Below are 27087 nucleotides of genomic sequence, written 5' to 3' on the forward strand. Positions count from 1 at the left end.
CCGTGTGCATACTGTGCCTGCAGAGGCCAGAAGAGATCATAGAATCCCCTGGAACTGCAGTTGCAGCTGACTATGAGCCACCCATGGGTCCTGAGAGCAGAACTCAGGTCCTCTGGAACGACAGCTATTGTATTTAATGGCTGAGCCATCTTTCTAACCTCTGGGATATGCTTTTGTATTCTGGTTTATATCCAGAAGTTATAATCTGTGGAAAGGAACTAAAGTACATGTTGGAATTGAGGAGGTTGAGGGTGTCTGAATCCACAGGCCTAGTCAGTGTTTTCAGAAAGCAGTGGATACGTGCTGGCTCCCCATCGCTTACCTCATTAGGTGGAATTAAGACATTAATGGGAGGGAGTAGAAGAGTGTCTTGATTGATGACAACAGGCTTATATTTCTTGAGAATGTTGGTTTCCAACTTTTATTTTCTGAGACATGATCTCATTGTGTAGCTCACGTTGGCCTGAACTTGCTTAATCTTTTTTCTCTGCTTAGTGGATACTAGGTTTACAGCATGTTCTCCATTCCCTGCAAGATTTCCAAATCTGGTATTATTATAGGATTTCATCTTTACTTCCATTTTATCAATATTTGCTTTAAGAAATTCTTACAGTGGCATACTGTGTTTCTGTGTATGAATTAGAATTTATGTCCTCTTTTCCTTATTATAGTATACTTGGTTATACTCTTATTTCTTTGTTTACTATGTATGATCAGGGGCACACAACTATTGATTCTCCACTTGAATATGTAGTTAGTGATTTCTCTGTCATTGCAGAGGACATCATTGCTTGCATGAAAATTATAAAATGTAGATGTTGAAACTTTTGAAACCTCTGATTTTTGTATCTGAAGCATTTGAGATAAGTTTAATAATTTTCTACAAAATGCCATATGGATATTAGTCATTGACTTAAACAATAGGTACATTATGGGGAAAGATGCTCTTCTTGAAACTCTGGGTTAGAAGCAAAACTTCTTCCCAGTAGACAAATGTTTTTATGTAGCTTCATATGTCCTTATGTTGCACATAACTTTATGAAAGACCCAATGTATTTTGTAAGAGTAACTCCAAAGTAAAGCCAGCTCTCAAACAATACAAGATTCATTTAGGTTTTTGGTTTTGTTTCTTATTTTTTTAAACAAACAAACGTATTATCAAGAGGTAAGGACTTATCTACTTATTTTTTTTCCTTTATAATTTAGAAGAGAAACAGCAGACCACACTCACAGAGTGGTACTCAGCTCAAGAGAATTCTTTCAAGCCTGAGTCTCAGAGACAGAGAGCTGTTGCAAGTGTTTCTGAAGAGTATGATTTATTGGATGATGGAGGTGATGCTGTCTTTAGTCAGCTGGTAATATGCTATTTTAATATATTGGTTCATAATGATATACTGAGTAAAAATTTTGTAGATTAAACAACTTTAATGAGGTTATACTACTTTTTTACTTTGTTAGTAGGGGGTAATTCGTTTAGTTTACATTGCTCTACAACATATTTTCAGAATCTACAATAATCTACCCCCTTTTTAAAAAGGGTTGGTAATTATGTTTAGGGCTTTGCAAGCACTTTACTCTTGAGCAATACTCATGGTTCCAAATTTTATTTTTAGAAGAATAATTTAGCTATTTTTTAAGGTTTGTTCATTTTTATTTTATGTGTATGAATGTTTGCCTACATGTATGTGTGTGCATATCAGTGCTCATAGCCTCAGAGCCCATAGGAGAAAATGAGATCCTGGAACTGGATTTACAGGTGATTATGTGCCACCATGTAAGTACTGCTGGGAGCCAGATGCGGGTTTTCTCCCAAAGCAGCAAGTGCTCTTAACTGCAGAGCTATCTTTCCAGCCCCAAATTTAGCTCTTTTTTTCCATGAGCTGTGGGGTTACTCACATTCTACACTAGTGTTTAAGTTCTGATGAATCTAGAAGAATTATGCATGAGTTTTAACGGAGGCTCCTAAAGGATGCTTTAAAATGGTTTAGTGTAGGAAAGATCCATTTGAATTGGTGATTAGCATTTGACAGTGATCCTAGCTTTTAGTGGCTGAGCAATTTTTCCAGTCAGTGATTAGCATTTTGACTGTGTAAACTGGTGGTTTTAAGAACCAAGTTGGATATTATACATAGGACAAGCTTTTAAGGCCTAGTATAATCTGTTTCTCTGCCAACATAACTTCTTTGAGGGGGAGTTAGGATAGGAAAGGAATTCTTTTTGGGTTTTTGATACAGTCCGTGTTATCTGGAAACAGGATGGCTTTGAAACTTGTATTCTCATGCCTCAGTTTTCTGGGACTATAGGTGAGAGCCTCCATGCCAGTAGAAACTCTGATATACTTGATAGAGAGCAGGCAGTGGTATTAGTGTTAAGCTCTAGGGTGATGTTTCCTCAGATGTAGCTGGAAAAGGAACCAGTACTATGTAGGTACATTTACCATCAGAAGCACAATTTGTTAATGTGGCAAAATCATGTGGCTTTGCTGACAAGCTCACTTTCAGATAAAAGATGACTGTAGTATCAAAATACAGTGTAGTAAGAAGGGTCGCTTGTTGGTTCCTGGCCATCAGGCTAGCTTAGACCTGAAATAATCACACAGAAACTGTATTAATTAAATCACTGCTTGGCCCATTAGCTCTGGCTTCTTATTTGCTAACTCTTACATCTTAATTTAACCCATTTCCATTTATCTGTGCATCCCCATGAGGTCATGGCCTACCAGCAGTTTTAGCACATCTCTCTCCAGCGGCAAATCCATGGTGTCCCTCTTTCTGCCTTCCTTCTCCCAGCGTTCAGTCAACTTTTCCCCGTTTACCTAAGTTCTGCCCTGCTATAGGTCCAAAGAAGTTTCTTTATTCATTAATGGTAATCACAGCATATAGATGAAAATCCTACATCAATACAATATTAAAAAAATAATGTTTGTAAGGTGAAATTAGAGACTTGTGCTATAATAGTATATGGATGTTGTATGCTTTTTAATTCTTATGATAATTGTGGCCTTTTTACTTTCCTTGTAGTAAGCAAATAGTAAACAATTTGATAATTTGTAATCTTTGCTGTTTTGTTTTCAAAAGACAGAAAAAGATGTGAATTGCCTTGAACCATGGTTAATCAAAGAAATGGATGCTTGCCTTTCTGACATATGGCTACATAAAGATGTTGATGCTTTTGCTCAGGTCTTTCATCTTATTTTAACTGAAAATGTTAGTGGTAAGTTTATTTAAATTAAAACAATTTCTCTTGCCATTATTTGTGATACAAATAGAGTATAATTTAAAAAGTATATATGACATGTTTTGTTTACTATAATTTATTTTCAAGTGCTTTATATTATTTTGAATATGTTAATATCTCTAAAGTGATTTCCTTTAGGCCCTCACAGATATTACAGTTATTTACAAAAATGTTTTTATATATTTGTGTTGTAATACATCCATGTAATTGTTTCTGTATTTGTGTTGTATACATTCATGTAATCTGGTTCTTACTCCGTGGTGTAGAAAAAAAATTAGGGTCACAAAGAGGTTTGAGATTGATGAAAGATCTGTAATAACTTTTGAATTCTTAGAGTTATCTAGTAAATGATTATTTTGTTACCTTTGTATGGCCTCAGGTTCTGATTCACATACACTTACATACTTGATGTCATGTGATATGTATTCAATAATGAATTGTCGTCCTGTTTTATTAGTGGACTTTCATGGATATTGACAGCCAGGCATCCAGTCTGTAATTCTGTAGGCTTCTAGTCAGCAGACAGAATGGTCACAGAAAATCGGCACTGGGAAGGCTTTAGAAGTCAAATATTCTAATCTTCTTACCTAAACCCTTAGCATTGTTACTGTTATGATTATTGGCTATTTTGTTTTTTAAACATTTTATCTTCAGCTTTTGATGTTTCAGCCTGGCTTTTTTTTCATGTTTTTTAAAAAAATCTATTCTTGGTTTTCCTGGCAGAAATTTTTCTTCCCTTTCCCCTCATATTCAAGTCCATGGGCCTCAATTCTAAAGCTTTCATTTTATTTTTTATTTACATCCACTCCTTAGATGGATCTCATCTGTTAATGGCTATGATGATTAGCATTAATTGTCATCTTGACACACTCAAGTCTCTTGGGAAGAGAGTGATTGTCTACATAGGGCTGGTCTGCAGGAGGTTACTATAATTGATATGGAAAAACCCAGCCCACTGTGGGCTTGGGGTAGGGGGTCCTGAACTATGTAAGAGCGGGTAATTCAGACTGAAAACAACCAAAAAAGCAACATTATCTATTCATTTCTCTCTGCTCTTTACTAAATCTCTAATTTCCTGCATTGATTTCCTCAAACTGATGGACCGTAAGCCTGGAATTGTAAGCGGAATAAAAGCCCTTTCTTCCCTATGTTCCTCTTTGTCAGTATATTTATCATAGCAGCAGAACTGATGCTAGAACAGTGGCTTTAAGTATCTATTTTAAATGACCCCTAAATTTTTTAATTTCTTTTTTAAGATGATGTCCCATGACTGTTGTTGTAATGCACCAACTATTTCTCTTTTGTCAGTAAATTGTGTTTTTTTTTTTTTTTTTTTTTAGAGGGATCAGATTATCTATCCAAAAATCCCACTGGCCTACTTTTCCCTTGCTTCTGATTATTCTGTGAAGAAAATAAAGTCCCTTCCATGACTGAATCTGTGATGGCTTTAAGTGTAAATGTCACTGTTGGCCCATGTATTTAACACTTGTTCCTGCTGGTGGCGCTGCTTGGGAAGTTGTGGAAGCTTTAGTAGGTAGAACTTTTGCTGGAAGTGGAGCCCTGTGAGTGGGATTAAAGCTTTTGTAGCCCAGCCCTGCCTCCTGTCATGCTGTTTTCTGCTCTGTAAATTGTGAGCAAGTGATCTCATGGTGGGTTTGATTGTTTGCTTCTTGGAGAGGATCTGGCTGTGTAAGCCATGACCTTACCCTCATGATCTTCCTGCCTCAGCCTTCTAAGTGCTGGAATTAAATATGGGCCCCATTTTATTCATTATATTTACTTCTGTTTTGTATTTGTTGTTTTGAATTATGTTAAGTTTAAATAATTCCTTTTATTCCCCGAGGATTTTATCTTAAAGGTAGACTTGTACTGCTGTTTTAAAAACAATTTTAAAAAACAGTTCTGTTCCTTATGTTATGAGCTTTCTTGGTTTACTAATTTAGTGAGGCTATACTAAATGGTAACAGCATTTAGATTAATATTTGGGTATGGTTATTATGTCATAATCTTGTATATCTACTAGTCAACAGATCTCTTCATAAAAATGATCTCTTAGGATTTCTTATTCATTGTAAATGTATTGTCCTCTATTGATACACATTTTTAAAGTTCATCATGTTTTTAAAAATTCATTTAAGTAATATTTTGTTTTAAAAAGAGACATTTTTTATCATGCTGTTTTCTGGGCTTTCCCCCATTATTTCATTATTTATTCTGCATAATTTAGTAATCTTACTTGAAATTTTAGAGGTTTGAAATCTGAGAAATACTGTTTTAAAATATTGATAATGTATTTTAAAAACTTGACTATGACTCTTGACTGTCTTCCTTGGTTTCTCTGTTGATTACTAGATTATTTTGATAATGGTCCTCAGAGTAGCTAGTGTTTATTTCTCTTAGTGAGATTTTATTTCCTTGAGTTTTGTATTATAGTATCTTAAGTCATATGAAGAAAAATGTCAAAAACTTCGCTTGAGGTCTTAAAAACATTTATTTTTAGTTATTAATGAAAAATTAAATTTTAATTAATATTTTGTTACTGAGTGAATATGGCATCATGTAGATTAAAAAATTATTATTTAAGGGTCCTGCAAACCAGTAGCCTTCTCTTTTCTTAATTATATAAGTAAGCATTAAATAATTTCTTATACTTCCAGTGATAGTCTTTATTCTACCCTTTTTATGCAAGAGCATCTTAGATTTCATTCTGAATGGGATGAAGATTATATAATGTTGCTGTTATTTAAAAATGAAGGACCAAATCCCAGATTAATTATGTTAGTCAGTTCTACTACTTGTCTGAAACAATGAAAGTCTTTAACATTTGGACATTTAACATCTTATCTTTTTCTTCTTTTAGTTGATTACAGGCATAGTGAGACCAGTGCCACAGCTCTGATGGTTGCCGCGGGACGGGGTTTTACGAGTCAAGTAGAACAGTTAATTAGTATGGGAGCCAATGTCCACAGTAAAGCATCAAATGGCTGGTAATTTTAGATTGTGTCCATTCTTTGTATGTCATGATATAGTTGCACGTGGCTTTTAAAAATTCTTATGGTTGGGGCGGTATTGGCGCACACCTTTAATCCCAGCACTAGGGAGGCAGAGGCAGGTGGATCTCTGTGAGTTCAAGGCCAGCCTGGTCTACAAAGCTAGTTCCAGGACAGGCTCCAAAGTTACAGAGAAACCCTCTCTCAAAAAACAAAAAGCAAATAAACAAACAAAAAAAAAAACCTTATGAATGTCCCTATTTTTAAAATCTATTGTATAGCCGGGAGGTGGTGGCTCACGCCTTTAATCCCAGCACTTGGGAGGCAGAGGCAGGTGGATCTCTGTGAGTTTGAGGCCAGCCTGGTCTACAAGAGCTAGTTCCAGGATAGGCACCAAAGCTACAGAGAAACCCTGTCTTGAAAAAAAACAACAACAAAAAAATCTATTGTATAATAATTACTGGTACATCTCTAATGAGTAAATAAATAATCCTGGCTGACTAGTTACATAATTTTGAAAAATTTGCAATTTAAAAATTTGTAATTACATAATTATAAAATATTTCTCAGTTTGGTATCTTTGAATTTTACAGGATGGCTTTAGATTGGGCTAAGCACTTTGGACAAACTGAAATTGTGGATCTTCTAGAATCTTACAGGTAAAACCTTACAATATTTAAAATGAATTCTATCTTTAAAAAAATCTTAGCCATGTAAATCATATATTCTGTAACAGGCAAGCTACTTACAGTCTTTTACCAAGAGATTTATTTTTATAATTATAAAAATTTTCTTTCAGATTGTTAATAACACATATTGTACTATATTTATCTTATTTAAAAATTCTGCAAAATTGGAAGGGAAATTTTCAGTTAAACATGGTATGTCGAGAATGGGGAGTTGGCTCAGTTAGTAATGTGCTTACTGGACAAGAATGGGGACCTGACTTTGAGCTCTAGAACCCACATAAGAAAGCCACATATACTGAAGTTTTATTATAGATTATAATTTTATTATAGATTATAGATTATGGAAGCTGTTAGTTAAAGATGTAAGTATCTTTTTTTTTTTGAAACTTCTTTCAAGTTTATTTGGCAAATTTTACTCTAGGGAAAAGAAATTCCGTGGAGAAGTTGGTCTCTTGGTTATAACATAAGGGCTGATTTACTAAAAACAGTCCTAGTATGTGGGAATTCTATTGCAATGCTTGCACTTGGTGTGGGTGGGTAGTTATTTATTAAAACAGGACCCAGAGACTCTGAGTTTACTATTCTTAAGGATTTTTTTTCTTTTTTTTTCTCATTTCTCATTTTTTTTATTAAAAATTTCCATCTCCTCCCCTCCTCCTCCCCCTTCCCTCCCTTTCCTTCCACCCATACCCCTACTCCGTCCCTCTCCAAGCCAAAGAGCCATCAGGGTTCCCTTCACTATGTTAAGTCCAAGGTCCTCCCAGCTCCCCCTAAGTCCAGGAAGGTGAGCAACCAAACTGACAAGGCTCACAGTGAGCCCATCCATGCTGTAGATTACATTAAAAAATGGTGCCCATCAGCATTTACTTCCTTTTCCACTTAACTCTCTCAGTTCTTAGACTAGCTACAAATTTATTTCCTCTTTTTATACCTTTGTCTGTTCTGGAATTTTATATAAACAGAGCTGTATTATATATAGTCTTTTGTAACTTTCTTTTCTTTTTTTAATCTTACTTATTTTAAAGTTTATGTTTTTTATTTCCAACAGATAGTTCCTTCTGATGATATGACACAATTTATGCTTTTGCCAATATATGAATATTTGGGTTATTTTACTCTTGACTATTATGAATATGAACACAGACCTTTAAATTGACAGTTAATGCAGATCTCTCTCTCTCTTTCCATCCATCCATTCATTTCCATTGTTCTTTATCTATACATAGGGGTGGAATTTCTAGGGGATGTAGTTAATACTGTGTTTATCTTTTGGAGAACTGTCACAGTGTTCCATAATTGCTGTACTAGTCTATTTATTATAGGAATGTTCTGGTATTTCTGCACCATTCTCGTACTTAACTGTGTCTTTGACCTTAACCTTCCTTTTGGTTGTGCAATGTAATTATTTTGGTTTTGCTATATATTTCTTTAGTGATAGGTGATGCTAAACATTTTGATGTTATTTGTAGGTCATTTAATCAAGTGTCTTTAGATTGTGATTTTTTTAATCAAATTTGTCACTTACCCAATTTTTTTTTTTTTTTTTTTTTTTTTTTTTTTTTTTTTTTGGTTTTTCGAGACAGGGTTTCTCTGTAGTTTCTAGAGCCTGTCCTGGAACTAGCTCTTGTAGACCAGGCTGGCCTCAAACTCAGAGATCCGCCTGCCTCTGCCTCCCGAGTGCTGGGATTAAAGGCATGCGCCACCACCGCCCGGCCTTCACTTATCCAATTTAACATGAAAATATGCTTGCAACCAACACATAAATTGACTATAAATTGTACAATAAGTGATCCCTTCCTTAGGGCATATTGAAAATTTAGAAGAAATAATGGGAAACTTGGTCTTTAAGTCTTTCTCGTTCTTTCTTTCCTTCTTTCCTTCTTTCTTTCTTTCTTTCTTTCTTTCTTTCTTTCTTTCATTTATTTTTTTTTAAATGAAAACTGACTTGGTATTTTCCTTAGTGCTTCATTGGAATTTGGAAATCTAGATGAAAGTTCTTTGGTTCAAACAAATGGAAATGACCTCAGTGCAGAAGACAGAGAGCTGTTGAAAGCTTACCATCATAGTTTTGATGATGAAAAGGTAGACTTGGATTTGATCATGCATCTTCTATACAATATCTGTCATAGTTGTGATGCTGGTAAGTACTGTCTGAAAGAACTGGAGCAAACTGTGTTGAAAAATTAGTATTTAGTTGTCAAAATTTTTCTGTAATTTTATTGCTAGTGATGTATGATTAGTAGTTCATGTATCAATGTGTGAAATCACATCATATTATTCCTTTTAATGAATTTTGTTGATTATGTCTGATTTCACAAGATTAAATACTAAAAATATTCTTCTCCAAGGTGCAATATTAATTTTTCTACCTGGATATGATGAAATTGTTGGTTTGAGGGATCGTATCCTGTTTGATGACAAGCGGTTTGCTGACAATACACATAGGTAAACTCTAAAGCTTTGTACTTGTTGCTCAAGCTAACAGACAGATTCTTTGTTGTTCAAGCTAACAAACAGGTTCTATAGTTTATTTTCTCTTCTCAATTGTAATAGATATCAAGTCTTTATGCTCCATTCAAATATGCAGACATCTGATCAAAAGAAGGTATTAAAAAATCCACCTGCAGGTGTTCGAAAAATAGTAAGCATCATAAGATCTTTTATGTTCTACTTTTGTTATTCATTGGTCTATTTTCATATTTATCATAAAATAACATTCCATTTCAGATCCTTTCCACCAATATTGCTGAAACAAGCATCACTGTCAATGACGTTGTCTTTGTTATTGATTCTGGTAAGGTGAAGGAGGTATGTGTGAATAAGTTATGTTTGTACCAGATGAAGAAGATTGAGTTCCAGTCCAAAAACTACTTTAGTAAAACTTTATTTTAGATGCAAATTTCTTTATAGATGAATTTAACATAATAAATGTTGTTTTACTAAACTGTTCTACCTTATATTTAGTATGTTGGATATATTTTGGTTATCCAACAAATTAGACAAGAAGATTCACTTCTACTTACTAACTTGTAGTAGGAAAGTAAAGAATTAGAATATGCACAGTAAAAATTTGTCACATAGTGGCCATTTGATTTACATATTTTCTGTTTCCTCTTATATTTGGGGATGGGTTATAGCCCTCTTATTCATTGATAGAACCTAATGCTTTACATATAGTGTGTGTGCGTATGTGTATGTATAGTAGGTGTTCTAAAGGTATTTAGATCAAGAGAAACTTGATTAACAAAGGGAAACAAAATCCTAAAAATTGAGAAAGATTTATGCTGTAACCTCATGCTTCCAGATGAACATTTACCTACACATTTATACATGCACAGACACATACATACAAACCAACAGCAGTGCAAATTAGGGTGAACATCCCAATAGTTAGCCAACAGAGGAAATCACTGCCTGGTTTTGTGCAAAAAGAGTTTTTTTTTTTAATTACTCTTTTATCTACTGTCTCTTGATGCTTTCATACAACTGTAGCCATTCATAAATTGCAGCAAAGACTTCAAAGCATAATATATTTACTATTGGACCCTTTGCAAAAATTTTCTTCTCTCAAAAATAAGTGATAGCATTTGTTTGCTTTCAGTATTAACATGACTAATAATTCCCAGTGCCACTAACTTTTGATAGATCAAATGATAGAGGTAATTGGTTTTTCAAATGATAGAGGTAATTGGATAAAATGGATATAAGTAATCATTTTAGTGTGAAAAATTCATGTTTTCAATGTAATTTTAGTATCACAGAGAATAAAATTTATTGTAGGTTTTGATCAAACTTACCGTAAAGGAAGAATAAACTGTTTCAGCTATAATAGTGTTAATAAAACTAAGTGATGAGTCTTAACATACCAAGACATGTCAGATGTGCTGTATACCTGCCCTCTCTGTACTGGGTAGGATGAGACAGGAGAATCTAAATAAAGTTTAAGGCTAGCTTGGGCTACATTGCAAGAACCTGTCTCAAAAATAAAAAGCAGAGAGTGTAGATGTTTTGCTCTTACGTTATTTAAATTTTAGAAATTAATTCTTTTAGGTGTTATCAAATCATGACTTTAGCACAGTGATAGTATCAAAATATTATACATACAAAACTAACAAATGAGACACTACTATAAGCTAAGCAGCATACTTTCTAAAAATTTCTTGACTAAACTTATTAGAGAATGGATTTGTATTTGCTCTATTTAATTAATTTTATACAAGAGAAAGCAAGGGCATGGAATACTTTTAAAACCACTTCTACAGCGGATCTTCACTTTTGACCATTTGAGGAAGTCTAGTGTTAGTAATGATTATATTTTTCTTTGAGACATTCAGGGAAGGTTAATTTCTGGGTAACTCAGCAGGATGTTAAGTAGCAAGGGTTAAATACATCACTTAGAGGTGTTTAGTTTGGTAATTATTAGTCATTCTTCCAGAGATTTACTCCTTGAGATGTATTTTGGCAATTTTTTTGTCATTCCTATTTCTTAAAAATGATGTAAATATGATAGAAAAAAATCACCAGAGAATCCTGTTTTTGCATTTTATACTATGGTTTTTTTTTTGTTGTTTTTTTTTGTTTGTTTGTTTTGTTTTTTTTTTTTTTGTTTTTCGAGACAGGGTTTCTCTGTAGCTTTTGGAGCCTGTCCTGGAACTAGCTCTTGTAGACCAGGCTGGTCTCAAACTCACAGAGATCCGCCTGCCTCTGCCTCCCGAGTGCTGGGATTAAAGGCGTGCGCCACCGCCGCCTGTTTTGTTTGTTTTTTATAATAATTTTTATTATTTGACATGATAATCACATCATTCCTTCCGTTTCTTCTCTCTGACTCATCCCTGGCCCTCACTTGTTTTTTAAAATGTCCTCTTTTTCTTTGTTATTTATTTGTATATATTTCTAAACCTATAAATCCAGTCTGCTCAGGTTATATAGTGTAATCTGTATCCATGTGATCTCAGGACTGACCACTTGATATTGGATAACTAATTGATGTATTTTTTACCCAAGAAAGACCATTTCTCCTGCTCTCGGCATTCCCCGGTTGCCTCTAGGGTTGAGGCCTTGCAAGCTCTCCCCTTCCATATTAGGATATCCATTGGTGGCATCCGTGTTCTCGTAATCTCTAGGCAGCCATATGGATGTCATAATAAAGTCTTGGTGTCCTGTGAGAATCAGTTGTTATTAAACTGTAGGAGACAATTGCAAAACACCCCACACAGCACAGCGTGGGAATTGTGTAGATCTTCAAAGCCTTGTTTGCTGTCCATTGTTTTTCATTATAATGTTTATATCCAACAAATGTGAGTTTTTAAGAATCAGTTTCTTCAGTGGAGGAGGAGTAGATGGAGTAGGATGTGGAGAGATTGGAAAGAGGGGAGGGAGGGAAAGTTTTGGTTAGGATTTAAAAACAAAAAAAAAATAAAACAAAAACAAAACAGAAAAAAGAATCAGTTTCTTCTAATTAATCAAGAGGGGCCGTTAAGTTTAACTTGGGTGTGTTAAAATATACTGGTAGTATCTATATTCTCATTAGTACCAATCATGTTTTAACATAAAGATGATTTAAATATTGCAGAAATCCTTTGATGCACTGAATTTTGTTACAATGTTAAAAATGGTGTGGATTTCCAAAGCTAGTGCCATACAGCGCAAAGGCAGGTAATGTATATTTTATGTTATAATTACATGCACAATCTATATTCATTTACTTGCCTGTTTGATAATATTATATAAATTGCATATTTATTGTATAATGTTCCTTTTATATGTTAGTGTCACATTAGTCTTTATTTTATTTTTTTTTAAATAAAAGTCAACATTTATGACTACACCAATGATGCAAAGCAATAACTCAGAGGAGAGGCCTTGAAGGTGGCAAGTCGGGTTCATATGTTCAGTTGACTAGTTTCTTCTCTTTTTGAACATGATTTTTTTTCCAGACAACACAGTGAGACTTTATTTCAGAAAACAAATGCTAGAATCAAGAATCATTGCTCTAGACAGTAAAATTGTGTCTATTGTAAAAAATTATAAAATTTAGATTTTATCTATGGATGCTTACTATGAAAAAAGTAACATTTAAATGTCTTTATGCATTCCTATTTTTCTTAAGTTACATTTTTATGTTTAATATACTTACCAATATAACCAATTAGGCTAATTTGTTCTTTCTATTATCTCTTCTGGAATTTTTTTTTTATTGATATTTATTGAGCTCTACATTTTTCTCTGCTTCCTTCCCTGCCTCTCCCGTTCCCCCTTCAGCCCTACCCCAAGGTACCTATGCTCCCAATTTACTCAGGAGATCTTGTCTTTTTCTACTTTCTACTTCCCATGTAGATTATATCTATGTAAGTCTCTCTTAGTGTCCTCATTGTTGTCTAAGTTCTCTGTGATTATGATTTGTAGGCTGGCTTTCTTTGCTTTATGTTTAAAAACGACCTATGAATGAGTACATGTGATAATTGACTTTCTGTGTCTGGGTTACCTCACTCAAAATGATGTTTTCTAGTTCCATCCATTTTCCTGCAAAATTCAAGCTGTCGTTATTTTTTCTGCTGTGTAGTACTCCATTGTGTAAATGTACCACATTTTTCTTACCCACTCTTTGATCGAGGGGCATTTAGGTTGTTTCCAGGTTCTGACTATGACAAACAAAGCTGCTATGAACATAGTTGAGCACATATCCTTGTGGCACGATTGAGCATCCTTTGGGTATATACCCAAAGGTGGTACTGCTGGATTTTGAGGAAGGTTGTTTTCTAATTTTCTGAGAAATCGCTACACTGACATCCAAAGGGGCTGTACCAGCTTGCGTTCCCACCAGCAATGCAGGAGTGTTCCCTTTACCCCACAACTTCTCCAGCATAAGTTGTCATCAGTGTTTTTGATTTTAGCCATTCATACAGGTATAAGATGGAATCTCAGAGTTGTTTTATTTGCATTTCTCTGATGACTAAGGATGTTGAATATTTCCTTAAGTATCTTTCAGCCATTTTAGATTCCTCTTTTGAGAGTTCTCTGTTTAGGTCTGTACACCATTTTTTTAATTGGATTATGTGATCTTTTGATGTCCAATTTCTTGAGTTCTTTGTATATTTTGGAGATCAGACCTCTGTCTGATGTGGGGTTAGTGAAGATCTTTTCCCATTCTGTAGGCTGTCGTTTTGTCTTGTTGACCATGTCCTTTGCTTTACAGAAGCTTTTCAGTTTCAGGAGGTCCTGTTTATTAATTGTTTCTCTCAGTGTCTGTGCTTCAGGGGTTATATTTAGGAAGTGGTTCCCTGTGCCAATGTGTTCAAGTGTACTTCGCACTTTGTGTTCTATAAGGTTCAGTGTGGCTGGCTTTATGTTGAGGTCTTTGATCCATTTGGACTTGAGTTTTGTGCATGGTGATAGATATGGGTCCATTTTCATTCTTCTACATGTTGATATCCAGTTATGCCAGCACCACTTGTTAAATATGCTTTCTTTTCTTCATTTGATATTTTTGCTTCTTTATCAAAGATCAGGTGCTTGAAGATGTGTGGATTGATATCTGAGTCTTCTATTTGGTTCCATTGGTCCTCCTGTCTGTTCTTATGCTAATACCAGGCTGTTTTCAGTACTGTAGCTCTGTAGTAGAGTTTGAAGTCATGGATTGTGATGCCTCCAGAAGTTCTTTTATTGTACAGGATTGTTTTGGCTATCCAGGGTTTTTTGCTTTTCTAAATGAAATTGAGTACCATTCTTTTGAGGTCTTTGAAGAACTTTGCTGGGATTTTGATGGGCATTGTCTTGAATTAGTCTTAATTTTATACTGTCTTTGCCAAGCAAATTGTTTTGGTACTTTAAAATTAATTAGCTAAAAAGATTTAAATCACTTTCATTTATATAGTATTTTTTTAGTTAGTGTGTGGAGGGGGCAGGCTATGGCACACATGTGGCATTCAAGGAATACCTTTCAGGAATTGGTTTTCTTCTTCTACCATGTGGTTCCTGAGAATAGAACTAAGTTGCTGGGCTTGGTCGCAAGTGCCTTTAACCCCTGCACTATCTCATTGGCACATTTGGGGTACATTTTCAGAAGTTAAATTTAGGCTATATTGCTGGCTCAAGTGAGACCAAATCCCAGTGTGAAGAGAGAGGGCATTTGAGCACATAGTCCCACTTGTGTCTGTGGAGCTATTGACAGTTGTTAGCTACTGGGAGAGGGAGAGACAGTTTTCTTGAAAGGTGTAGCCTCTAATGACTATGTGTTGGTGGAAGACCAGATATCTGAGACTACTTGGACAGCAGACATTGATCTTAAAGGCTTTTGTTGTTTGGTTTGTTTTGTTACAAAAAAAGGTAACAAGATTGGGTAGGCAGGAAGTGGGGATGGATCTGGGCAGCATTTTGTGTGTGTGTGTGTGTGTGTGTGTGTGTGTGTGTGCGTGCGTGCGTGCGTGCGTGTGTGAATATAGTCAAGAAAAAAATTGAAACTGTAGTATAATTCATGATAAGATAAAAGACATTCAAAGGAAACAAAAATTATGAACATTTAAAATATACGACAAAGGAATAATTTCCTCAGAATACAAGTAAAATCTTTATAATTAAAATAATTTTAGTAAAGCCAAAATGGTTTATCAGAATGAAGATTATACATGACCTGCTGATGTGTTGTTTCACATATTGTCCTTGAGCTAGCAATCCTTTTGTCTATATCTCCCAGTTGCTGCCTTTACATGTAACCAACTACCCAAGCATTTCACTATTGATGGACACTACCCAGTTCCCATATCTTTTATTATAACGTTCCAAAGACCAGTCTCAAAAAACATCTTTACCTCATATATTTCAAAATGAATACAAATCAATGAAGCACTATGATTTTTCTTATCAGTCTGAGACTAATGAACAAGTTTTATTGAATAGAACATAGAGGCAAAAACATTGGCTTAAATATTTTGGTAATGGGAGTTGATATTGGTATGAGTTCTTTAGAAGCTAAATTAAAACTATTTCTAAGTCTTCTTTTTATTATATAATCCATACCTCACAGTGTATCTTAATATCTTACTTTTACTTATTATATGTATATGAAGATTTTTGTTGTTGTTTTTGGTTTGGTTTTTTGAGACATGAAGTTTTTTTTGTTTTGTTTTTTTTGAGAAAGGGTTTCTCTGTAGCTTTAGAGCCTGTCCTGGAACTAGCTCTTGTAGACCAGGCTGGCCTCAGACTTGCAGAGATCCATCCACCTGCCTCTGCCTCCCTAGTGCTGAGATTAAAGGCGTCCACCATCTCCACCCGGCGACATGAAGATGTTTTTAAGACTGTTCTTTACAACATTATAATAAAAGATCTGGGAACTGGGTAGTATTTATCAATAGTGAAATGTTGGACACAGTTACATGCCTACTTCTGCAATGGCAGCAGCTGTTTCCTGACTCAGAAATACCAAAAGAAAAGATACCTTGTATACTAAAGGCTTTAAGGCATGATTTCTGTGATTTGTAACTCCATAAAGTCAGACATTGTTATAATTATGTCAGGCTGTTCTCTTTGATACATTGAGCTGATTTATAATATTAAGTGTATATTGTTGCAGGTCAGAAATCTTAGTAAATTTCATTCTATTTTCAATACATACCAGGTGGCAACCTTTGTTGTGAAGTATGGAGTAATAGTAATGACTAAAGTATAGCAGTTAATTTTAAGGTGAAATAAGCACTTAATCCGTGTTGAACTGTGAGTAGTACTGTTTGCTGTAACTGGATTATGCTTTTAGAGGAGTTATGAGTGAATTTAAGGGGGAAAAAAAAGGAAAGGCCGAACCACAGAAAGACATTCCTGAAAGGTTAAGGGACAGTCAGATAGGACTGTGAACAAAATGAGCAGGAAAGTTGTCTATATAGTTTAGTTTGAAAGAAGGTGGTGAAGACTAGGCTGAAAGTTTGGAATACATCCTTAAGACCAGTTTTATTTTTCTCTCTTTTTAAAGAAGTATGTGTGTGTGTAGGTGCCTGTGGAGGCCAGAAGTGCTAACCTCCTGGAGCTGGGTCCTCTATACAAGCAGTATTCACTCTTAACTGCTGAGCCATCTTCCCAGCATTTGTGCTTTCTAAAAGAAGCAGCATTTTGGAGAATGGGTTCATTAATATTTTTACTTCCATAAGAGACAATAGGCAGGATTATTGTAGCAGGGTGAAAACAGAAAGATGGATAACTAAAGATATAATGAAGAAGTATTATTGGGGATTTTTAAATACGTATGGGGGTGGGGAATAAAGAATCAAATAGAATCAAGACTGCTGGGCTGGCAAAAAGGCTTTTGAAAGCATTTGCAATACAAGGCTGCAAACCAGAATTTCATCCTGGAAACCCATAGTAAGAGGAGAGAACCTACTCTTGAGAATTGTCTTCTGACCAGTGCATGTGCACTATGGCATGCTTTGCACACACACACACACACACACACACACACACACACACACACACACACACACTAAAATAAAAAAAGTTAAGTGTTGCCTAGGGTTCTGTTTTAGGAAATTGGACATTGTTGCTACCGTTGCCAGATAATTTGGTAAAGGTTCTTCTGTTTAGAAGACGAATTACATTTTGGCTGTCTTAAGATTTAATTGACTAGAAAATCCAGGAAGTTTCTGAAGTGTAGGCCTATAAATAACATCAGGAGATTTAGGATGGATAGAAGTTGAAGCTAAAGGACAACAAGTAAGATCCCCTCAGATGATGTGATGACAGCATATGAAGAGTGTAGGACAGTGGTCTAGCCTCAGAAAGACAGCAGCATTTATGGTGTAGGCAAAGGCTAAAAGTTCCATAGGGGAGGCTCACAGGGTAGGAAGTTTAAAGAACATGTTAGGAAGTAATTGATGCGGAAAGGAGTGGTTCTAGAATCTGTTATGGGTCTGAGCCAGGTCCTCTGCATAAATGTTATGGTTATGTAGGCTGCTGCTTTTGTGGGACTCCTAACTGTGGGTATAGGGGGCTATCTCTGATACTTTTGCCTGTACTTGGAACCTTGTTCCTCCTACTGGGTCATCTTGTCCAATATTGATATGAGGGTTTGTTCCTAGTCTTATTGTAATTTGTTATGCTATATTTAGTTGATGTCCCTGGGAGGCCTGCTCTTTTTTTGTTTCTTTAAGGGAAATGGAGGAGGAGGAGGAGGAGAGGGAGGTATGTGAAGGGACTGGGAGGAGTGGAGGTAGGGAAATAACAGTTGGAGTGTAACATATGTAAAGAATTGAAAAAAACAGTGGTTCAGGAACATCAGATTTTTTAAGCCTTCGTGTTTCCTTCCCTTCCTCCCTTCTTTCTTTTCTCTTTCTTTATCCTTTTGAGGTTGTGAGCTCCATAAGGTTGGAAGTATCTTTGTCATTCATTCTGGACATTAGCTATTTCCCTGATAGAAAAATTAAAAGGAGACTTATGTCATCATATTTTCTGATGCTTTCCAAGAAATTGTATGCCACTCTGATAAATGCCAGTCCTATATTGTTATGTAATTCATAATTTGTGCAATTCTAATCAGTGGATCTGAACATAGAGCTTGATAACATCTCAGTGAAATTGATTAAATTTAAATTACTAGGCATTCAAGTTTTGAATTTCACTTAGTTTCAAATTTATGGTACTAATTTTTTATTTTTATTTTTAGTTATAACTGTAGAGAACATTGTTTGTGAATCTAGCTCAGTAAAATGATTATATGGAGTACCAGAACACAAAACACCTTTAAAAGTATTCTTTGAGGATAAATAAGGATTAGAACTCAGATGTCTTGATCTTAATTAATTTCCCAGTCTCCTAAATTGCATTAGTTTATAGTTTTATTATTATTGTCCTTATTCCTTATCTGAGTCTGAATTTTGTGTTTTATTTTTAAGAGCTGGACGATGTAGACCTGGAATTTGTTTCCGTCTGTTTAGTAGACTCCGATTTCAGAACATGCTGGAATTTCAGACTCCAGAGCTCTTGAGAATGCCTTTGCAGGTAGACCTACAGCTCCAAGCCTTCGTCTGTGGGTGAAGGGACAGCTGCCAGTTCAGTTTCTAAAGATTGGTCTTGAATTAATCACTTTACAAAGTAAAATCATAAGTTAAATTTTATGAAGAGATATATCCATAAAAAAGATTTTTATACAAATCTTACTGAACCCTCAGATATTTATTGGAATGCATTTAAATATGGGACCATGTGGGGTGTGTGTGTGTGCTTGTGTGTTGTAGCATTTTAAGAATCTCAAATACATAGTATGGATTTTGAAAATTCTGGATATGAGCCGGGCGGTGGTGGCGCACGCCTTTAATCCCAGCACTCGGGAGGCAGAGGCAGGCGGATCTCTGAGTTCGAGGCCAGCCTGGTCTACAAGAGCTAGTTCCAGGACAGGCTCTAGAAACTACAGGGAAACCCTGTCTCGAAAAACCAAAAAAAAAAAAAAAAAAAAAAAAAAAAAAAAAATTCTGGATATGATTAGAAACTAATTATTTAAGTTGCAAAGGTAATGCAAACATTCACTGAGATTTCAAACTTTCATTAATTGTTTTTCTTTTGAGTTTTCTGCGTTTGTGCAAAACCACTAGAAGAATATCAGTCTGATTCTGTATTTTGAAAGACTTATTTATCTTATTTTTATTTTACATGCATGTTGTGTCTGTGTATGAGCATACTCACTATGTGAGTGCTGGAACTTAGCCTGCTTCACTGGAGTGCATCAACCACAGCACCATCTCTCCAGCCCCCACTTTGATTCTTTAGTCTCTTAGCCTGCATGCTTGCTTTCAGTCACTCAAAGGATGCAGAATCATGTTTTTGACATCCACATCCCTGTGATGATTTTCGATTCCCAATGTTTTTGCAAGATTTCCTGTACCTTTTATATATAATTAAAAATTTATAAAACCTAAATTACTAAATAAACTCTGCAAGTCTTTCCAACCCCCATCCTCATGTTTCTACTCATATCATATTTAGTGTTTTTTAAAGTTGCCTTTATTTTTTTGTGTATAGCTTTTGCTGTAATATGATAACCCATTTCCAAATTTCTTTCCTTTATTTATTTTATGATACACTTCTATTCCTACTCTTGACATCTCAATGTTAAGTGTTTCCTCTCCTAGGAAACTGTTAACTTTTCCTGCTCTTGCTGAAAGTTGATTATAATTTATCTTCACCTCCCACCCAGTATCCTTCATAGCACTTAGCAGAGTTTTAATTAAGTAACTTGCTGAAATAGTGTGAGGTCTGTTTTTTCCTCTCCTATAAACTCCGAAAGAGCAAGCACTATCCTCTCTTTCTCTGACTTGTTACGTAGTGCCTGTGTGTAGAAAGCACCTGAATATTTGGTGAATGGAGTAATGATAGACTGAAGTGAGCATGATAGGAGAAAATGACTTACTATTTGGATAGTGACTCTCTAAGTTTTGTGGGTAAAAGAAAATGTTGCTAGAAGGGGCAGTGATCATCTTGGTATAAGTTGATTGAAGGCGTTACTGGTCATTTTGTTACAAGTTGATTGAGAGTATTACAAACACACTTCATTGAAGATGTTTCTTCTATTCCTTTGACTTTGCTACTCTGGGACTGGGAAACCATTCTCATGATTTCTTTAAAATAAAAGTCAATGCTATATTTTTACTCTTTCTAAATTTTTTGCTCTTATGGTTTACAGGAACTTTGTTTACATACTAAGTTGTTAGCCCCAGTTAATTGTACCATTGCTGACTTCCTTATGAAAGCCCCTGAACCGCCTCCAGCTTTAATTGTAAGAAATGCTGTTCAGATGCTTAAGGTTGGTGTTTTAATTATTCTACTTCAATGGGAAATTAAAGCTAAATGAGCATATACTTAAGTGATTTTATTCTTTTAAAAATGTCATTTGATCAGTTCTTTAAATAGTGCTCTTACAAATTAAAATAGTATAGTCTTATATAATTCAAAATATATTTTTATGTGATGTGACAGCAAATGAATTATTTGCATTATTTTATACTTAATGAGTTTTTAACTTAACTATATGATTCTGGGTTATGTCAGATTTTTTTCTTCCTTTACCTAGACAATAGATGCAATGGATGCATGGGAAGATCTGACTGAGCTTGGGTATCATTTGGCTGATTTGCCAGTAGAGCCACACCTCGGTAAAATGGTCCTGTGTGCTGTTGTTTTAAAGTGTCTGGACCCCATCCTAACAATTGCCTGCACGCTAGCTTATCGCGACCCTTTTGTACTGCCTACTCAGGCCTCTCAAAAGCGTGCAGCTATGCTTTGTAGGAAACGTTTCACTGCAGGGACCTTCAGTGACCACATGGCACTTCTCAGAGCATTCCAGGTACTGTTGTTACTTTTGTCTATTGCTAAGTACATTTTGGGGCAAGTATAGCAGTTTCAAAAATAAAAAACTATATTGTTACTTTTGTTTTACTTAGGAAACCACATTTTACTTATTTTTATTTAAGATTTATTTATTTTTATGTATGTGTTTTTCCTGCATGTATGTGTGTGCATCATATGTGTACCTGTGAATGTCAGAAGAAGGGTTTGATTCTCTGGAGCTAGAGTTTTGGAGGGTTGTGAGCCACCATGTCAGTGCTTAGACCTGAACCTGGGTCTTCTACAATAGCAAAAAATGCTCTTAACAACTGAGCCATCTCTCCAGTCTCAGAAGTCACATTTTGTCAGTAGAACAGAAGTGGGTAGGGAAAAGATCATGAGGCCTCAGTCCTACACAAAGAACTATAGGCAACTAAGGAATACTGAGAGTGGAAGAAATATTCTTCCCCAGGGAAGAGCATATCAATTGCTTAGAGTACCAAATGCTCAGCCCTATAATGTCTCTATAACATTATAGGGACAGAACAGGTTACATATGTAGCAATTAATGAAGAAAGAGGCCATGAATTTGAAACAGAGTAGGAAGGGGTGTATGGGAGAGTTTGAGAGAAGAAAGGGATGAAAGAAATGATGTAACTATATTATAATATCAAATAATATATATCAATATAATATCAAAAAAGTAATATTTTTAAAAAAAATATGTGATTGCTCCTTATAGCTTAACATGACCAGTTTATCTCTATTTTGTCACCCCATATACGTGCTGTACTATGCATGTTTATATTTGTATCTCATGTTTGAAAGCTGCTTATTGTTTACTCATGACTTTGCCAAGAAATACTCTTAAAATTATTATTTGGAATGACTGTGTGCTATGTAGAGGACACAGAACAAAGACTGGAAGAACATTATCTTCAATTTAGTATTTGTAAAATTCTCTTTTATACTATTTCTTTTCCTTGTGCACTTTAGGTACTATGCCAATAATTTAATTTTATAAAACAAAAAAGATAACTAAAATTTTAAAAAATAATAGTGAGATAATGAGTAAAGAAAATGATAAGACAGAAGTAGCCTCTGAGGAGAGGCTATAATTTAGGAATTTAAATATATAGGAGAGAATACATTATTTTTTAAAAATATATTTTTTAATTCTTAAAATTTCTTGATTAGAGGCTGTACCTCTCCATATTCTTACATTTTCTTTGTTTATATGGAAAGCACCCTTTCAGGCATTCAATATTTTTCCAACATATGTAATTTAAACAATTGTAAGCTCCTTTATGATTATTATTGAATGATGGATTGTTCAGTTCAGATATTAGATAGTTCAGATATTAGATATTATAGATACTTAAGTAATAATCAGAAATCTGGGGTAGAATTCCTGTATTGTGTTTCTTCCAGCTCTTTTGAAAGCTGGTGAGATAAGATACAGCTTTTCTTCAGTTATGTTCCAAGCCAGGATAGCATATTTTCAAAGGCCAGATTTTTATATTGTATATATGATTTCTATAAATCCCACTTAAAAATGAAGGATTTATTTTTTTATTTAATGTATATGGGTGCTCTATCTGCATGTATGACTTTATGCCAAAGGAGGGTATCAGATCCCACTAGAGATCTGATTGTAAGCCACCATGTGTTTGCTGGGAATTGAACTCCGGTCCTCTGGAAGATCAGCCAGTGCTCTTAACTGCTGAACCATCTCTCCAGCCCTCAAGAAGCCCACTTTCTATTTCCAGTCAGTTGGTAGAGTAACGTAGATGTTGTTATTATTATTATGAGTTTCAGAATTTCTAGATATAAAAGTATTTCAGTGGAAAATATAACTGGAAAGCGTCTCACTTATGTGTAATAAAACTAGCTATCTTTATACCAGCCCAAAATTATATCTATGAGGATAATTCTTACAAAGTTGGTCATTTGAGTCATTTAATGTCCAGTTCTCATTGGAATTTTGTAAATTCAACCTACTTGATAGCAATTGTGTATAAAATAAATGACAAGTCTAATTTGATTATAAAATCTTAGACTTTTAAAAATTGTTAGAATAATACTTTAGTGGTTGATATAGTGGCATTGCTTTGTTACCTTATTGAGGTGTGATTGGTAAATACGTCTTGTATATATTCTGTTTCTGTAGGCATGGCAGAAAGCACGAAGTGATGGCTGGGAGCGAGCTTTTTGTGAAAAGAATTTTCTCTCGCAAGCTACTATGGAAATCATTATAGGCATGAGAACACAGTTGCTTGGTCAGCTTAGAGCATCAGGTAAGGTTTCCTATGTAGAACACTTGCTTATCCTTCATGTTTCTAAACTTCAAGTGATGCCAGCTTCTGTAGTTTTTATATCACATTATGTGTCTGTATTCATGAGTGTATACCCTTCTCTATCTTCTGAACTTTTCCTTATTGATAAAATAAAACATTACACAGGTTGTAGTCGTAAACTCTATGGACATAGTCTGTAAACCCTTTGGATACTGTTGCCAATGAGCAATTTATATTTTTTGTTAAAGATCAGTTTAGATTTAATAAATTGTTGTATTTACTTTTGCCTCTATCAACCAGAAATTATTTAACTTTATATAAATAGCAATTATAAGAATTTAAATAGATTGATATGGCTACTGTGTATAGAGTTGTAGAGCACTAAAATGATTGGTAATAACTTGAAGGTACTTAATTCTTTTCTGAGAAGACTCTAATGTTACTGTTTTCTTTTAGAATTGCTTCTTTGAAAGTTTTTTTTTTGTTGTTGTTGTTTATAACATAGTTAACTGAAGTGATAGTCAGTAGTATCATCTGGATTTATAGGTTTGCTGAAGTATTCAAGGAAAGCAGAGATTTGAGAATTTAAGTTTGGTTTGAATATAGGGAAGTATGAAGGATTTTTGAATTTTAAGCATACAGCATTCATACTTAACTATACTTCTACAGTTGATGTCTGAGAAAATAAAAACATACAAGTAAAAAGAATGTTTTGGGCTTCAAATTGTGAACTTGGAGAATGTTTCTAATAGTAGCTGTCTTAGTTTGGTTTCTTTTGCTGTGATAATGACCATGATCAAAAGCAGCTTGGGGAGGAAAGAACATTATTATTTCAGCTAACAGTTGTTATATCACCAAAAGAAGTCAGGGCAGGAACTAAGCAGAAGCTGTGAAAGAATGCTGCTGACTGACTTTCTCTTCATTGTTTGCTCAGCCTGCTTTCTTAAACCATCCAGGACTACCTGCCAGGGATGGATGGTACTACCTACAGTAGGCTGGCCCTTCTGCGTCAATCAGCAGTCAAGAAAATGCCACAGAGACTTGCTACAGGCCAGTCTGATGACAGCATGTTCTCAATTGAAGTACCCCCTTCTTAGATGACTCTAGCTTTTGTCAGGTTGAGAAAAAGCTAATCAACACAACTGATGATGACTTTACTGAAGAATGTGCAGTTGAAGCCAGGCATAATAGCTGTCCATTGACATTCCAAATGCTCAGGAGGTTGAAACAGGAGGAACTATTTAGGGCCAGTTGGAATTACATAAAGAGATCTTGTCCCAGTAAACACTGTATTTAATCTAGCCTGAACAGATCTAAACTTTATTAGTTTTATACTTTACATTTGCTAGAATGGATTGTATTGATCATGGAGTTGGATATTGTTAACTTCATAGGAGGTTATAGTTTTTGTTACCAAATGTACACAATTGTTAAAGTGCCTTTGCATAGTAGAGAAGATTGGTGTGCTCTTTTTGTCCATCCAGGTTTTGTTAGAGCACGAGGTGGTGGTGATATTCGAGATGTTAACACAAACTCCGAGAACTGGGCCGTTGTTAAAGCTGCATTGGTAGCAGGCATGTATCCTAATTTAGTCCATGTGGACAGAGAGAATGTAGTATTGACAGGGCCAAAGGAAAAAAAAGTACGATTTCATCCCACTTCAGTTCTCAGTCAGCCCCAGTATAAAAAGGTAAAACATTTTTATTGCTCTTAGACCTTGTGGTGAACCAAATTTGGGTAGTTGAAGATAAAAAATATTCCAGTATTCCAACTGCCTATGCTTTAGCATATTATTTTACAAAATATGTTTAATGAAACATTAAATCTTAGAAATAGCAGAGGTAACATTGGAAATGTAGTGGGGAAATCTGATAACCCAGAAGAGCAATGACTGCTTTAATTTTTAAATACTTGAGTACATCATCTGTTTCACTAAAGAAATTAAAATTTTATTGGGAATACTTTTAATTCATTAATTTCATTAAACACTTTCTTTTAACTCTCTTAATAGATTCCTCCAGCCAATGGTCAGGCTGCAGCAATTCAGGCATTGCCCACAGATTGGCTTATTTATGATGAAATGACCAGAGCCCATAGAATTGCTAATATCAGGTGTTGTTCAGCAGTGACACCTGTTACTGTCCTGGTGTTCTGTGGACCAGCAAGGCTGGCAAGTAATGCTCTTCAGGAGCCTTCATCCTTTAGAGGTAAATATAGTATGAAGAAGTAAAAATCTGTTTGAAATAAACCAATAACATAAAAATATAAAAGCTTGTGTGGTTTGTTTATAACATGAAATAGAAAATTTATATTTATAAAATTTCTGAGTTATATTTGATATAGGGAGACAACTAGGAAATGTAAAGATGTATTTAGTGTGATGAGATAGTTAGGGAGTATAGTTGGTATAGAGAGACAACTAGGAAATGCTATAGGGCATATTCGGTGCACTAAGACAGGAAATAGTAAGATTTACCCCTTTTGAAGAATGATTTTCAGTTAATATATTGTTGGTTTGTTTTACTTCATTTTTTTCTTTTTTTTTCTTTTTTTTTTTTTTTTTTTTGGTTTTTCGAGACAGGGTTTCTCTGCAGCTTTTTTTAGAGCCTGGCCTGGAACTAGCTCTTGTAGACCACCAGGCTGGCCTCGAACTCACAGAGATCCGCCTGCCTCTGCCTCCCGAGTGCTGGGATTAAAGGCATGCGCCACCACCGCCCGGCTACTTCATTTTTTTTAATGGTTTTTTGAGACAGGGTTTCTCAGTAGCTTTAGTACCTGTCCTGGAAACTAGCTCTTGTACACCAGGATAGCCTTGAGCTCACAGAGATCCCCCTGCCTCTGCCTCCCGAGTGCTGAGATTAAAGGTGTGCACCACCACCACCTGGCTTTGTTGGTTTCTTTTTAAGTAACATATAAATAAAGATAATATTTGAAAAGTAACTGATATTCTTATCTTTATACAAATATTTTTTAATATTGTTTTTTTTGCTTATATATTTTAATTATTTTTCTAATGCTATTTTTTTATACTTTTCCAGGTTTCTGGTTATAGTAGGTTGCTAGATAATGATGCCCAATTTTTATTTATTTTGTGTGTTCATGGGCTATAGGAATGCTGGTAAATGCACAAGTGTTGGGGGAATGTCAGAAGATGACATTAGGTGTCTTCATCTGTCACCCACTCTGCCTAGTTCATTTGAGGCAGGCTTTCTCCCTGAGTCGGAGACTTGTGCTTTCTCAGCTAGGCTGGAAGCCAGGAAGGCCCTGTGATTCTCTCATGGCCAGAACACCTGGCATGCTATATGTGTGCTGGCATCGTAACTCTGGCATTGTGATTGTGGACCAAACATTCTTAACCATAGAGCTTTCTCTTCAACCCTTGCTGCTACGCATTTGAGATTGAAAAACTAGGAATAGATTAAACCTAGAAGCTACGTAGGTTAAAAGTCAAGAGGTCTTTTTAAATATGCTTAAGACTGAGATGTTTAGAACTCCCTAATAGTGAAGAGTTTTTAGAAGGCATTTGGCTATCTGTATCTCGTGGAGTTCAGAAAAGATACATTGGGATGTACACAT

General features: G+C 35.1%; 1 protein-coding gene across 3 annotated transcripts in view; it reads left to right on the top strand.

The window, feature by feature from the left end:
* The window catches only part of Ythdc2 (YTH domain containing 2), a 65045-nt gene that overhangs the window by 16460 nt on the left and 21498 nt on the right, over positions 1–27087 (top strand). For all 3 annotated transcript variants that reach the window (XM_038331244.1, XM_038331245.1, XM_038331246.1), the window contains 15 exons: positions 1207–1355; positions 3078–3213; positions 6098–6224; positions 6821–6886; positions 8878–9056; positions 9265–9361; positions 9470–9557; positions 9644–9724; positions 12489–12571; positions 18790–18895; positions 20574–20693; positions 20961–21233; positions 23385–23511; positions 24996–25201; positions 25523–25718. In XM_038331244.1, the coding sequence (XP_038187172.1) occupies positions 1207–1355; positions 3078–3213; positions 6098–6224; positions 6821–6886; positions 8878–9056; positions 9265–9361; positions 9470–9557; positions 9644–9724; positions 12489–12571; positions 18790–18895; positions 20574–20693; positions 20961–21233; positions 23385–23511; positions 24996–25201; positions 25523–25718 (2034 nt within the window). The remainder of the gene's footprint in view (positions 1–1206; positions 1356–3077; positions 3214–6097; positions 6225–6820; positions 6887–8877; positions 9057–9264; positions 9362–9469; positions 9558–9643; positions 9725–12488; positions 12572–18789; positions 18896–20573; positions 20694–20960; positions 21234–23384; positions 23512–24995; positions 25202–25522; positions 25719–27087) is intronic.

Source organism: Arvicola amphibius, chromosome 5 (genome assembly GCF_903992535.2).
Source record: "Arvicola amphibius chromosome 5, mArvAmp1.2, whole genome shotgun sequence".
NCBI classification, from domain to species: Eukaryota; Metazoa; Chordata; class Mammalia; order Rodentia; family Cricetidae; genus Arvicola; species Arvicola amphibius.